Below are 14,300 nucleotides of genomic sequence, written 5' to 3' on the forward strand. Positions count from 1 at the left end.
ACTTTTTTTTGGATGTCAGCCCAAGTTTATAAAGGAAACCCAGCCAATCATCCATTTCCTAAAATAATGGAATTTTTTTGGCCAATTGCTTTTGAACGTAATTCGAAAATTATGAACTGTTACATCTTTCTTTTACAACTGTTAAAAATTTCAGATACTATTAACTATAGTTCGTCCTTTAATGTATACCGCTGCAACCTGGAACTCTTACTAGGTTGCTAGCTACTGACTTTTAGAATTAATTACATCACCAGGTTAGGAGTTAGAAAATGCTAACCTATATCCAACCCAAAATATAAATAGATTTTAAGTACTCTTGCAGACAATATCCAAAAAATTTAATTCATTCCTTGATCAGTATATTTTTGACTATTCCCATCTATTTATTTTATGATCATTGTGATATTTTATGATATTTTATGATCAAATGTCCGCCATTTCGTTTGTGTGCTCAGAAGCTGCTGATCAGAAAAGATAAAGAAAGTCAAACAATTCTTGTAAATGGCCTAATTTTTGGAAATCCTAAGTGAACCATTTAGTTTGAAATAATCGGATTAGTGTATCTGGATTGAACAAATTCATTTCTCGCTCCATTACATTTTGTTAGCGATGGGATGTGTTACTCACACGCTTCCCTTGCCGGTAAGTCCCGTTTGATGCTAATGTAACAGTTCATAATTATTTTCATAATTCATAATTACCATTCATAGTTCATAATTACCATTTGGGTAAAAAGTTCAACTTTTTTGTAGATGTCAGCCCAAGTTTATAAAGGAAACCCAGCCAATCATCCATTTCCTAAAATAATGGAAATTTTTTAGGCCAATTGCTTTTGAACGTAATTCGAAAATTATGAACTCTTACATATATGAATTCAATCCTTAAAATATAAACATTGAGCTTAAATCTGTCTTTTCAGAGTTTTACTCACTATGGATAAGATTTGCCTTTGATATATTGTTTACTGATAGTTTATAAATTTGACTCATTTATGACCTTAAGTAAAGAGAGCGACGTGGGTACAATGTTTTTTTTTTTTTTTTTTTTTTTTTTTTTTTTTTTTTGGTTTGGTTTGGTTTGTCTTAGACCAGGGCACTTCGTTTCGAAGAAGTTGTCGTAGAAACTTCGAAAAGGGCTCATTCAACTGGAATTTGAAAGGGCTAGTGTCCTTTTAATCGTCAAAATTTATAAAAAAAAAATTGATACATAATTTGTATAAAATATTAAAATATCTCAAATAAAATAGTAATATATAATAAAATATACACATTTACATATTTGTAATATATTATATATTAATAAATATATTCATGATAATTATGATATATATATATATATATCATATTACAAATATATAAGAATATCTTAAAGAGTAGGGCAGCCTTGAAAATCGAGGACTTTATTCATTTGCATTATGCATTTCACTATTTATTTACTTTATTCATTTGCTTTAATTTAAAGAATATAGTTTAAGTTCGAGTGTTTTGAAAAGAAATCGGTAAACAAAAAATTCATAATTAGAAAAGGGCTATATTTTTTTTACTCTAAACATGTTTCGATTAAATAAAGTAAATTTTGGCATACATACTGTGGGTGACCGAGGGGTATAATTTTCAATGGGGCAGGTGTGGGGGACCTCAGTTTTCACCCCAGCTAAAATTTATTTTTCGAAAAATCTTGCTAAAACTAAGATAAGCCAGCATAATTCAAGCATTCACAGAAATGGGTCAGTTTTCTTTAGTATATCTGTACCTTTTTTTTTACTGTATGACCCATTTTTCAGTAGTCACTGTCATTTTAATTTGATTGGGGAAAATTGGCTCCGACCTTACCCCCACCCCCAGGAATTGGACGAAATTACGACACTGAAACTCAAGTTAGTCTTTGAGAAAATAAACAACCAACGCCATCTAACACTACCGTGCAAAATAAAATAATTGTAAAGACTAATAAAAATAATATTTTCATTTTTATTTATTCATTTTTAATTTTAAATTTTGATTTGCAATATATCGAACACAAAAGAATAAATTTTGCCAAAAATAGACAATAAAAAAGTTTAGAGTAGATTTCATCACTAACCGATGCTCTGGTTAATTTTTGATTCCTTGTGAAAATGTTTAGAAAATTTCAAGTTGTCTCTAGATGAAATTAGACCTTTGATTGAAGCCCAATTTTAATTAACCTTGTTTCCGCTGGGTAATGTTGCAATGTCACTGGCAATAGTAGCTTTAAAAAAATTTGTTGATGTTGCAGTTGTTTTCTTTTATTTAGCCTATAATAAAATTATTCTAGACAGGGAAAGGGAAAATATAGCCTATACAAAAGTTATTATTTAAATCACTTATATTTCCTTTGACGCAGATTGAAAATAAACAGTTGACGATGATATGCTTACTAGAAGATAGTAGCACCTCCAGCCAATTTTACTATCTGACCGTCAATGAAAATGAAGTCTCATCAATGAAAAACGAAAAGAAGAATTTCCATTAACAAAAAAAAACAAAGTATCAATCACTAATCCAAAGGGTAGTTTCTATGGTCCCCTTCTTAAAACCATGACAATGTAATAAAAATCACATGATTATGAGTAATCGTGATTCAAAGCTTAGTTTTTGATTCCTTGTGAAAATGTTTACAATTGATTATTCCAAGGTGTTGCCTTCTTTCCGGTACCTGGTGTAAACTACCAAATGTCACCTTTTCACCAGACCACTCCACCATCCAAACAGGGGCTTAATCTGTTATAAGGCAGGGGGACCCCCCCCCCCAGTTGAAATTTAGTTTCTTCCAAAATCTTGTCAAAACTAAGATAGGCCTGCATAATTCAAGCATCCAAAGAAATGGGTCATTTTGCCCCCCCCCCCGGATTTTGACGACAATTACGCCACCTGCATCCAACACAGTGCCACTCCATCACGCGCAAGTACACAACCGTCGATAGTAGGTAGTTCCTCGGCTTACTCTTGCTTGAGGAATATAAAAAAATGGTGAAAGTGAAATTTACTTGCCATGGATATACGTTTCCTGGTTCTGTACAGTAAGTATCTTTGGACAGGTCACACGGTACCTTTTCCAGTAAAGCTCGCTGTGTTCGGGTTACTCGAGCACAGTACATGAATTCATCAAAACCGTCGACCAAAGGGCACATGCAACAGCATACCTACAAGAAAGTATTGTAATCAGGCTTAGATCTAGTATGTCCAACCGAGTTTGCAACATGATATCATCACAGCGTATGATTTTTCCCATACTGAAATGACTCTTTCCATGCAAAAAAAGAACTTGTTTCAAACCTTTGCCGACTCCCTGGAAAAATTGTCTTATTTCTATCTTGGAATACACACAGGGTTGGATCCACCTAGAGCACAAACCCTTCCCAGAAAAATTGAAATTTTTAATACAAATTCAATAATCTGTTTTTGAGTTTTTAATAAACTCAAAAACAATAATGTTTTTTTGAAAAAAAAAACAATAAGAAAACAATAATCTGTTTTTGTTTTTGTACGAGGGAATAAATTCCCTCGTACATGTCAATCCATTCCCTTGTATGGCGGCGTGACCGTAGGCTATATAATATGGATGGATTTTATGTAGACCACATCGGTACTATCCCATTATCCGGACCTCTCTAAAAGGTCAAGTTTGTTTGATGGTAATGAAATAAAATAAAATAGGATGAAAATATAATGGTTTAGAAACAAATTTGGGCTATATATTTGCACATTAGAGGGGAGTGGGGGTAAAGCATTGCATATATTAAATACGTAACCTAACCTAGCCTAGGTACCTTTCTCCCCTCCCCTCCTAAAATCCAAGAAACCACAGTTTAATATCGTATACGCAATGAAAACCTTGCTATCATTGCCTGCTCTACAACAGTTAAGACGTCACAAAACGGGTTTTATCATTGCCTAGTCTATAGTGATTAAGCGGAGAGGCCCGGATAATGGGATTGTACCGACCAATTCCATGCTCCTCTGTTTCTATTATTTAGTCCGTAGGGGAGGATCAGTCACAAGAAATATAAGGGATTGGGGAAGAGTTTTGAGAAACGTCTCCTGGTGTTCCAAGATAATTGGTTTTCCAGGAAACATTGCTTTTGACCCGTTCTTTTTTTTGTAGAAAAAAAGTCTAGCTACCCGTTTTCCTATCCTGTTTTTGAACTCAAGCAAACCTTTTTTTCTTGAAGAAAATATTTTAAAGGGTAAAGATAATGATTCAGCTTCGCCTTCGCTGTTCAAACCCATCATGAGTGCGAAAGCGATACCATTTTCACTCACAAGAGAAGTCCTTTTTACATGTTACCCTCAACTGAAGCACTTTTTACATGTGTTCTTAGATATTTATGTGATTCATTATATTAAATATATCAATCATTATCGTGCCAAAACTGCATTGTTTTTCCATGAAGAAGACGAATAATTTTTTAGGAGGAGGGAATCCCTACTTTATGCAGGGATTTCGACTAGTTTGCACAAGCAGGATATTATATCCTGAGATATATATCAAACTAAAAATATGCATAAAAAAACTGCGCCCATCATAAAAGAATGATATACTATAGTAGCAGTGTCAGTTATACCAGCTATGTCTGCCAAATTTCACTTTCTCTTGGCTCAAGTTCAAGGTTATACCACATTGGCATACATCTACGAAAACTTGTACCGCAGCAATAACTGGTTCATAGGGAATTCAAAAATTATGGCTTGTTCTGACGTAGAGTGCAATTAGATAGGGGCAGTTTCCAGCATGGAGTGGAAAAAATTTAGTTTAGAAAATGATAATAAAAATGAGTAAAAAATAAATTCAAACTAGCCAATTTTTGAGATTTTTCCTATTTGGGCTAGTATAATCCATGAAACCTGACGACCCTGACGATGTAAAGGCTTAAAAAAAGGCTATTTTGCTTTTTTCATGGAAACAAGCAGGCTGACTTATAACGAAATTTAAAAGTTTACTGATTTAAACAATGAGGAAAGAAGTACATATTATTTCTGGGTGCTTCTAGGTTACTTTTTTCATCACCTGGCTACAATAGCATAGCCCCCTCCCCCCACAAAGAGAGTATACAGGTGAGAGGGCAAGAGATTCAGCACCTTTGCCTCTTACGCAGACAAGAAAGATTTTTTTTTTTTTGCAAAACCGGGAGGGGTAATTATACTTCGAAGTAAATATTTTTTTTTCAAGCTTCAGCCCCCTCTGGAAAGTTTTTGAAGGGCCCTCGCCCTTTTTAAAATTTCTTGGCCCAAGAGACGGTGATCTTTATAGCTTTCGTTCCAGATGTCAACAGCCTCTAACCAGCGTTTCCACCATAAGAGCAGTGTACTTCAAATACAGTCAACGTTCCACTGACCTTTTTTTTTAGATTAAATTGTGGAGTAGATGCTACTATTTCTGGGAACTCATCGCAGCACTAAGCAGCCTGACACCGAAAAAGCTGCGCATGTTCCTTTTCCAGTCCACTTAGTTCAGAGCTTGACTTTTTACTCCCTCCCACGAGGCTCATAATTCTTTAAATTCTGGTCTTATTCCTGGTCAAGAACCATCAGTCTGGCTAAGGCCGAATTGCCAACAGTGCAACTTTCGGCCGTCTATGATCTTTCTGTCCATCACCATCTTGACCGGTCTTTCATTATTCTCTGAGATAGTATTACCATTAGAGTCACAGACGTAACTCACAGACTAAAACTCTTCCACAAATTTAATCCCATCAGTGTTTAAACCTTGGTTTTATTAGTGCATCACATACTGTACTTCACCAATAAAGTCAAAATATCTGTTTCCAAGTGTCCCAATTTTCTAATTACTTCAGTAATTCTGGTAGAAATTTTTTTTGGGAGGGGCGGCGTCATAAGCAGCTCTTATAAGAAAACATCAGATCCTCTCTGCTTCAAGTATGGTTTTGGAAGGCTCCTTGAAAATGTAGCGCAAGAGACAAGAAAATTCATTATGTCTTAGGAGAAACTAAAATTGAGCCATAAACAGTTTATGGTGAAGTATAAGAGCTATTTAATGGCCTGATTTTTGCTAGAGTAATTACTTTTGAATAATCCCAAATCTAGTTTTACTTCTAAAAACAAAATTGGTTTTACGAGAAAATGAAAGGGTTTAGAGTGTAGTTCTTGGAAACATCAATACAATTTATTTCGTTTTAAGTTTCAACTTCGCTCTTTACTTCCCTCGGAAAATCTTTGTTTTTTTTAATTAATTTCTCAACACTTTTGACATAAAGAGTGCTTCAGGAACAAGACTGGCCAAACTTATTCTGACCTTTCAAGTTTTCTAACGCTTCGGGGGCATTCTTCTGCTATTATAGCTCTACCATTATCTCTTTCTCTTTCCCCTTCATTTTCCTAACTGTTTTAAAAAACTATTGTTAGCATCATTTAGCTGATTCTTGTCAGCTTAAAAATATAGTGGGCTCGTTGAGTATTAAGCGAGTTGTAAAAAATAGTTTCAAAAAGATTGTACGTTTTATTTTTCTGATTCATGTTGACGTGAAGAAGTTTGATCCACTTTTACTAATAAATAACGAAGTTGAGATATTCTTTCTCCTTAACTCAAAACATAAATTTTGGCCTAATAAAAATATTCTTTCTCTCTTCAGCCCAAGTTTTTTTCCCCACTTCTGACTTTCAAAATGGTTCTATCAAACAAGTGTCCAAACAAAAGTCTTAGGTAAATATTTTAAACATTTTAATAAATTTAAATTTATTAAATAAATTTTACTAATAAATAACGAAGTTGAGATTTTTTTTTCTCCTTAACTTAGAACATAAATTTTGGCCTAATAAAAATATTCTTTCTCTCTTCAATCCAAGTTTTTTTTCACTCCTGACTTTCAAAATGGTTCTATAAAAAATGTGTCAAAATATAAGTTTCAGGTAAACATCTTAAACATTTTATTGAATTTAAATGGATGGTGTATACCACTGTATATAAATAATATAAGAGTAAAATCACGGCTCGGAGATTTTTGGTTACTACATCCTCGGCGCGTACAAACAACTCCTCCTATTTAATCTGTCATCAGCGGTTCAGTGTAAAATACCATGGAACGCGTATTTTCGCAGAAACTTTCTCAAAATGCCTTCGAAACCTACTTGTAATTTCTAAAAACATCTAATAATAACATTTCACTACTAATTAACGATTTTCATATATGTATTAGAATAAATTAATTAAAAATTAGATTCTTTAAAATTTAGTGTTACAAAGTCGAAGCCAAGTTTCACATTCAAGAGAAATCTGACTTATCTACCCGTGAAAAAATCTAATGTCGCTTATGCTTATAAGTTTTAAAAAAATCATACTGTATCATATTTGTATACCAAAGTATAATCATCTACTGAACAAGTACAGTCAAAACTCTCCAGAAGTGACCCCGCGTACCTCAGCGCCTCTAGAGGGAAAATGTTGAACTACTTAATCGCTCCGAGCCAATAAATTAAATTTAATACAGCTTTGGAATAAGTATAAATCACCTACGTAACTTGTGATTTAGTCGCCAGGTTCGCATACGTATGGAATCGTCTCCGGAGACGCGGACAAAGGGTCACTTTTTTTTGTGGGGAGAGGATAGGTTTTGTCAGTACTTGTTCAGTATGTGTTTATACTTTGTTGTATACAGCGGTGTAGTATTAAGGCAGCAATAGCAGATTCTCTGCTTTTGAAAAAAACCCTTCTTATTTTTATCATCCGATATTTATCATTAACGAATTCGGTAAAGATTTCCTTCCTTTAGATTTTTAGAGATTTTAGCGAAATTCACGCAAAATAACACCACGATCGTGGTCATAAGAAGTTGGAATCTATTTGTGCAATATATTGTATATAAAAGCTTAGGAATTTATGATGGCCTTTAGATGCAGGGACAAAAGATGAAAAGACTACGCATTTTTCTAAAGTTTCACCATAATATATAACTCAATAGGTATTATGTCTTCAAGTTATATCTAAAAATAAACACTAAAACCGTTACTTCTGTGGAATCAGGTATTTTGTAGCTATGTTGTATATAGATCGCAAACATGGTATTACGTCTTTTTTACTTACTAGTAGATTTTTGGCTGTGATGTGATATAAAAATATATAAAAATAATTACTGTTCGATATAATTACTATTTATTTAGTTAGTGTTTTTTATTATATCGGTGGTATCACAACGGGCCTTATTGTGGCCTTTGTGCTCTCTCCCAAGAGAGACCACTAGGACCTACCTGCCTAAGTTTAATTATATCGTGCCATAATTATTTGTTTGACATATTTTACATTGGATAAAATATTAAGGTTGGTAAAATTTTCAAAACTGAAAAAAAACATGGCAAATTGGACCAAAATAGGCTTTTTCACACATGATGAACCCCCAACTAGCGTCCCATCATTCGCAAAAATTTACAAGACTTGGTTTTAATTTTTCCTTGCGTTACGTTACGTTGATAGTAAACCCGGCCTTAACACACCATTTTGAATAAAATTCTAGATGGAGGCGTGATGTCCCACTTTTCCCTCCTAAAACAGTCACCCCTCCCAAATCAAGGCTCTGGATCCGTGCCCGGTTATTGGACCGTTCAATTATGCTAAAAAAATTGCTATCTCATAATTCTGATTGGACAACTTTAGGAGAAGGGGGACTTGGGGGGGGGGGGTGAGGGAGGTTTAGCTGTCCTCCAAAATTTTTGGTCGCTTAAAAAGGGCACTGCCAATTTTAATTTCCGTTCGAATGGGCCATTAAACATCTCTTTATGTTGTTCTGGTAACTCGCTAGCCCTGGTTAAAAAAAAGAAGAAAAAAGGACACAATTGTGCTACCCATGCAAAAAAAGTGATTTTCTTTGTTCTTCAAGGGGGGGGGGGGCTCTAATTACCCTATACAAGATTTTTGACCATACTGAATCCAATGGTACAACTTTGGTTTTGATCTGACAACATTTTCGTGGTGTTTGAGGCTCTTTTTCAAAATCATCTAAAATTTTTTTTCTCGATAAACTTTTCTATTATTATTAACCGACATAATAGTTACCATTCCTAAATCAATGTCAGATGGCAATTTTTTCTCATTATACAATTTTTTTTTCAAAATATGTTTTTAACTTTTGGTTAATATGGGCTGTGGTTTGCTCTTTACTAGGTTGCAACTACTGCTGCAACCACGATTGCAGCTACTGCTGCTATCATGATAGAAGTTACAAAACCATGATTGAAAAAAAAACACCAAATATAGATATGCCCGACACGATACATGCGATACCAAGACGCCTGATACCGATATGCGCGATATCGATACGCCCAATACCACGTACAACCCTTCCCTAGGGACTTTGGAGGGTCATATCATCATCAAAACCATACTTATTGGACATTTGAACTACGTTGAACAAAATGGCTGTCTCAAATTTTTTAAAGGACGACTTTGGCGGGAGGGGGTATTTTAGGGAGGGGGCTAGCTGCCCTCTGATCTTTTTGGTCACTTAAAAAGGGCGCTAACAAATTTAATTTCCGTTTTAATGAGCCATTAAACATTTCTTTATGATGTTCTGGTAATTCGCTAGCCCTGGTAGTAAAAAAGAAAAAAAAGGAGACATCAGTGCTATCCATGTAAGGAAAAGTGATTTTCCTTGTTGTTCAAGGTGGAGGACTGTAATTGTCCTCCCTAAGGTTTCCAACCATGCTGATTCCCACGGTGCACTTTTTATTTCGATCCGACGCCATTTTCAAGGGATTTCAGGCTCTTTTTCGAAATCACTATAAATTTGTTATTGCAATAAACTTTTACTTTTAAGATTAACCAAGACAATAGTTACCATTCCTGATTCAGTATCAGATGGAAATTTTTTCTCACTGGGCTTTTTTTTCAAAACCCGTTTTTCAACTTTTGGTTACTATGGGCTATAGTTCGTTCTACTAGGTGGCAGCTACTGCTGCAACCATGATTCCCTAGATCTTTTTTTTTTTTTTTGGAAAACGGAAATTGTGTTTAAATGATCCATATCCTCCTTTCCTTGTGTGGTTGAAGATTTATATAGCGTTTTGATAATAACGTTCTGACTGGTTGAAATAGTCTTACTTTTATTTTGTTTTAATCAAGAAAATCTTGCAGGGGCGTTGCAAGAGCTCCGTACCGGGGGTGTATTGGCCTCATTTAGAGAAGGGGATCTAACACCAGGAAAGGTAAACCATAACCAGCAGCGATTCCAAATGTATATATTTGCATTACAAGGACTGTCCACACCGACAGTTAATTTGATCTTAGACATGTGGACGCGCGATGTATCAGATTCTAATTATTATTAGTTTTTTTTTATTGTTCTTCTATTGTGTCACTGGGAAATAAAACTACTACTTCTAGCAACTCACTGCAGTACCAAGCTGCCTGAGGCCAACAGACCTACGCGCGCCCCTTCTCCATCCCAGTCTATTTAAAGCCTTCCTCTTTAGACCCTCCCAAGAAGTTCCCACCTCCCTTAAATCTTTCCTTACGACATCCTCCCACCCTTTTCAGGGACGACTCCCTTTTCGTTTGGTCGAAACGGAGGATCTTTGGCAATCTGCCATTCTTCATCAGCAGAATGTGCCCTAGCTATCTCGTCCTTTCTCTCATTATATCCCTTGAATTTTAGAATTATATTTATTTTTGTTTAAAGGATCCGTTCTGTCAAAAGAGCTATTTTTTTTTTAATTATACTTTTTCGCGCTTTATATGCAAATTAATTTTCGAGGTAGGGGGAGGGCTTGATTATTGTTATATCAGGATAAGAAAAATCAATCCTTAGTATTTTTTGTTAACGACTTTAGAGGATTAGACAATTACAACAATCCGGTATCATAGCCGTCATTTGGTAAATTTTTACAATGTGTACTTGAACCGTAAAAGTTAAACGCAAAAGTTAAAGAACATTCTTTGGCAATATGCCATTCTTCATAAGCAGAACGTGCCCTAGCCATCTCATCCTTTCTCTTATTATGAGATTTATGACATTTGCTAATCCAATGCTAATGCTAATCTAAGCATTAAAACTAAAAATGCCACAGACTGCTGGAATTTTTTCGAATTGAATTCTGATTTTTTTTTTTTTTTTTTTTTTTTTTTTTTATTATTGACACTGTTGTATTTTTCTAATCGTACTAACTTTTGCGTTTTAGTTTCAAATTGTTTAAGCTTTACTGCGATTAGAAAAGTTTATGGTTGTAAACCGGGCCAAATATTACCCGATATTGAGATTTAAAATATCTTGATTTAAGCATTATCATAGACTTTTAGCAAAGACAAAAAGAGGTTTCTGTTCTGTACTTCCGTGTTAAAATATGTGATCCAATTCCATGGTGTTGTTTTTATGAGGTATTTTTAAGCCAGTCACAATATTACTTGAGCGTATGTCTGAAAGGAAAGCCAAATATCCCAGCCTTTTTAACTGTTGTCGTGTTTAGCCGTTATTGTCAAATTGTGAGCCAGTAAAAGGGAACAAAACCTAATTTGTCCTTTTGTTTTAAATTAATCTAAAAAAACAAAGTTTTTCAAAGGGAAGTAAAGAGCTAAGTTGAAACTTAAAACGGACAAAAATTATTGATTCACAAGCCTGTCTAATACATATCAATCAAACTAGTACAAATACATCAACTAATTATGTTTCCCTGTGTTAGGATTATTGAAAACTAGCACTTTACTGAAAACACAAAAATCAAGTATTAATAGCAGGAATATTGATCTGGGAATGAAAAGTGAGTACGAAGCCTGACAACAATACACTAATCCATTCAGCCTTTCATTCTCATAACGCAGTTGGGACTCTATAAACCTCCATATACAATGAGAATTATCTTAAAAAGCTAAGAATTAAATTATTTTAAATAACTACCAAGTCAATTAACAACAGATAGATTATAGAATTTATTTATCAGTTGGCACTTTGGAATAATGTTTATTAGTGTTATAAGTTATAACATATATAGTGATTAATAAACAATCTTCAAATGTAAGAAATATACTTTAGTATTACTTGAAATGAAGATCAAATAAGACATAATATGAACTCTGAAAGTATGGTTATTTATCTCTAGACAATAGTGAATTTCAAGCTATGATACAAATTCTAAAGCTAGTATATAGTCCTAACTCTAATGCTATCAAGATGGCTTTACTTCGAACTTGTATACAAATTAATGAAATTTCATTTTTAAAACCAAAACGACAGCCAGGCACTGAAATGAGCCATCGTGCAGAAGTGATATCAAATTAAATGAGAAAAAAAATAATAATAAAGCAACAATCCTAAAATGAATTGTTATTTTTCTTAAAAGGGATTGATCCTAAAAGGGATTGATAATAGTTTTTTCTGTAAAAAGTGTCCTTTATTGGTATGTTTTTACTCTACCAAAACTTCTATATTATTTTGTGTTTTCAGTAAAGCGCTAGTTTTCTATAATCCTAGAAACACAGGGAAACATAATTAGTTGGTTTATTTGTATTAGTTTGATTGATATATAATAGACAGGCTGTGAAGTAATAATTTTTGTCCGTTTTAAGTTTCAACTTCGCTCTTTACTTCCCATGGAAAAACTTTGTTTTTTTAGATTAATCTTTGCTCGTTTTTTATTCAAACTTAACGTAGAAACAACCCTGCCATGATCATTTTTATTTATACGGAATAATTTCTGTTCGTTTTTAAAGTTTTAATGTCATTCCTTAGTTTCAGTTGAAAACTTACGAAGCTGTTAGTAGAGAGGCCTCATGAGCTCCGACGATTACACCACCCCTTCGAATCCCGATCCGGACACTTTTTTTAAAACTCCCACGATCACCACGTGGTTTATGGTCCAAATATGGTCATAGAGTCCCTAGGGAGAAAGATTACGTAATGGATCAATGACCTCTTTTTCCAAGGTCGATTTATTTGTTGTTTCTATGTGTAATAACTCCGGGGCGAAGGTTGCACATGCGCATTGAATTCTAACGGGAACAATGTTATTGATCTAGGACTCGAGGGGGAAGTGAATTTCCGAAAACTTGATTGCATAATCGATCGTGAATGTCATGGTGTCCAGAAATAGTATTTGTTGTTGTTGTAAGTGCACGCTCTCAGCGAATGTTATGATCCAGAAATAGTATTTGTTGTTGTTTTGGTCATGTACATGCTCGAGGCGAATGTCATGGTGTCCAGAAATAGTATTTGTTGTTGTTGCTCTCGAGCCAAATGTTATGACTTTCCCGGAAACAGTTAGATCACGTGTTTCCTTCTCAGCCAATAAGCAAGTCGGATACATCCTCCCTCTCAGCCACTCAGCGAGCTGGTTACATATGAGCAGTGGAGTGATTATAAGGACCGGGTTTTTTTCTATAGTTTTATTAGTCGGTGAATAGAATTCAAAGGAGTGAGAACAGTTTGACTTTACTCATTTAGATATATATTTGTGTTTGTTGACGATGACGAGTGGAATGTTTACACTATTAGAAGTTGATAGTGGAGTTGATGATAATAGTACAAGAGCACCAAACATTGCGGTGGAAATCACGAAAGGATCACGGCTTTGTCTGGAATGGGATGCAGTATATACAAGATATGTGATATCCTTGAGCAAATTTAAAATGGAGGATCAATTATGTTTCGCCGCTAAAATTGATAGAGCACACGTGAATAGAATTCAATACGCTTTAAGTGCATTTGTTAAACATATTAAGGACAATAAACAGTATCGATGATTGTATATTCTTCATATTATTGATGTTGTTCTAATTATTCAATAAAATTGTTTTAAAATTGAAAATGTTCTCTTTTTTTTCTGTTCAGGGCTAGCGAATCAGGGTCAGTCTAGAGTCAGCAGTCGGAGTGAAAGGATTGAAAAATGAATAAATTTGAGAAAGAGAGAATTAGATCGAATCTAGTGTTTATGGAAAAACATTTGATTTTGGATGATGATTTTCTCGAGTTATCTCTTAAACACAGGATATTCTCTTGTCGGGGGACACTTGACAATATAATGAGGAGTGATTCTCCCCCATTGGACTATTGTATGAAACTTTTAAAATGTGATTCAAATGCTTATAGTCAATTTATTGATATATTAATTGGAACAAAGCAGAATCATATTGTGGATATACTTTTGAAAATATTTCCAATGGATTCAATGTAGATGGCTCCGCCATCATTCGAAAGAGTTAACGTCACAGAGCTACTCCTCTCTCCCACCATGTCCCTCTCGTTGAATTTATCGAACGAAGAGGATCAGTTTCGTTTTAGCTGTGAGTGAGTTGACATCGGAAACCGAAAAATGTTCTATATATGTACATTGTGCATGTACACT

The 14,300-nt window shown here is 34.4% G+C and overlaps 1 protein-coding gene across 2 annotated transcripts in view; it reads right to left on the reverse strand.

Moving 5' to 3' along the window:
- The window catches only part of LOC148952553 (protein spaetzle 4-like), a 72,421-nt gene that overhangs the window by 27,846 nt on the left and 30,275 nt on the right, over positions 1–14,300 (reverse strand). For both annotated transcript variants that reach the window (XM_089089948.1, XM_089089947.1), the window contains exon 2: positions 3,012–3,163. In XM_089089948.1, the coding sequence (XP_088946074.1) occupies positions 3,012–3,163 (152 nt within the window). The remainder of the gene's footprint in view (positions 1–3,011; positions 3,164–14,300) is intronic.

This window comes from Artemia sp. Qi Xiang Cuo, chromosome 5 (genome assembly GCF_049724085.1).
Source record: "Artemia sp. Qi Xiang Cuo chromosome 5, ASM4972408v1, whole genome shotgun sequence".
Taxonomy (NCBI): Eukaryota; Metazoa; Arthropoda; class Branchiopoda; order Anostraca; family Artemiidae; genus Artemia; species Artemia sp. Qi Xiang Cuo.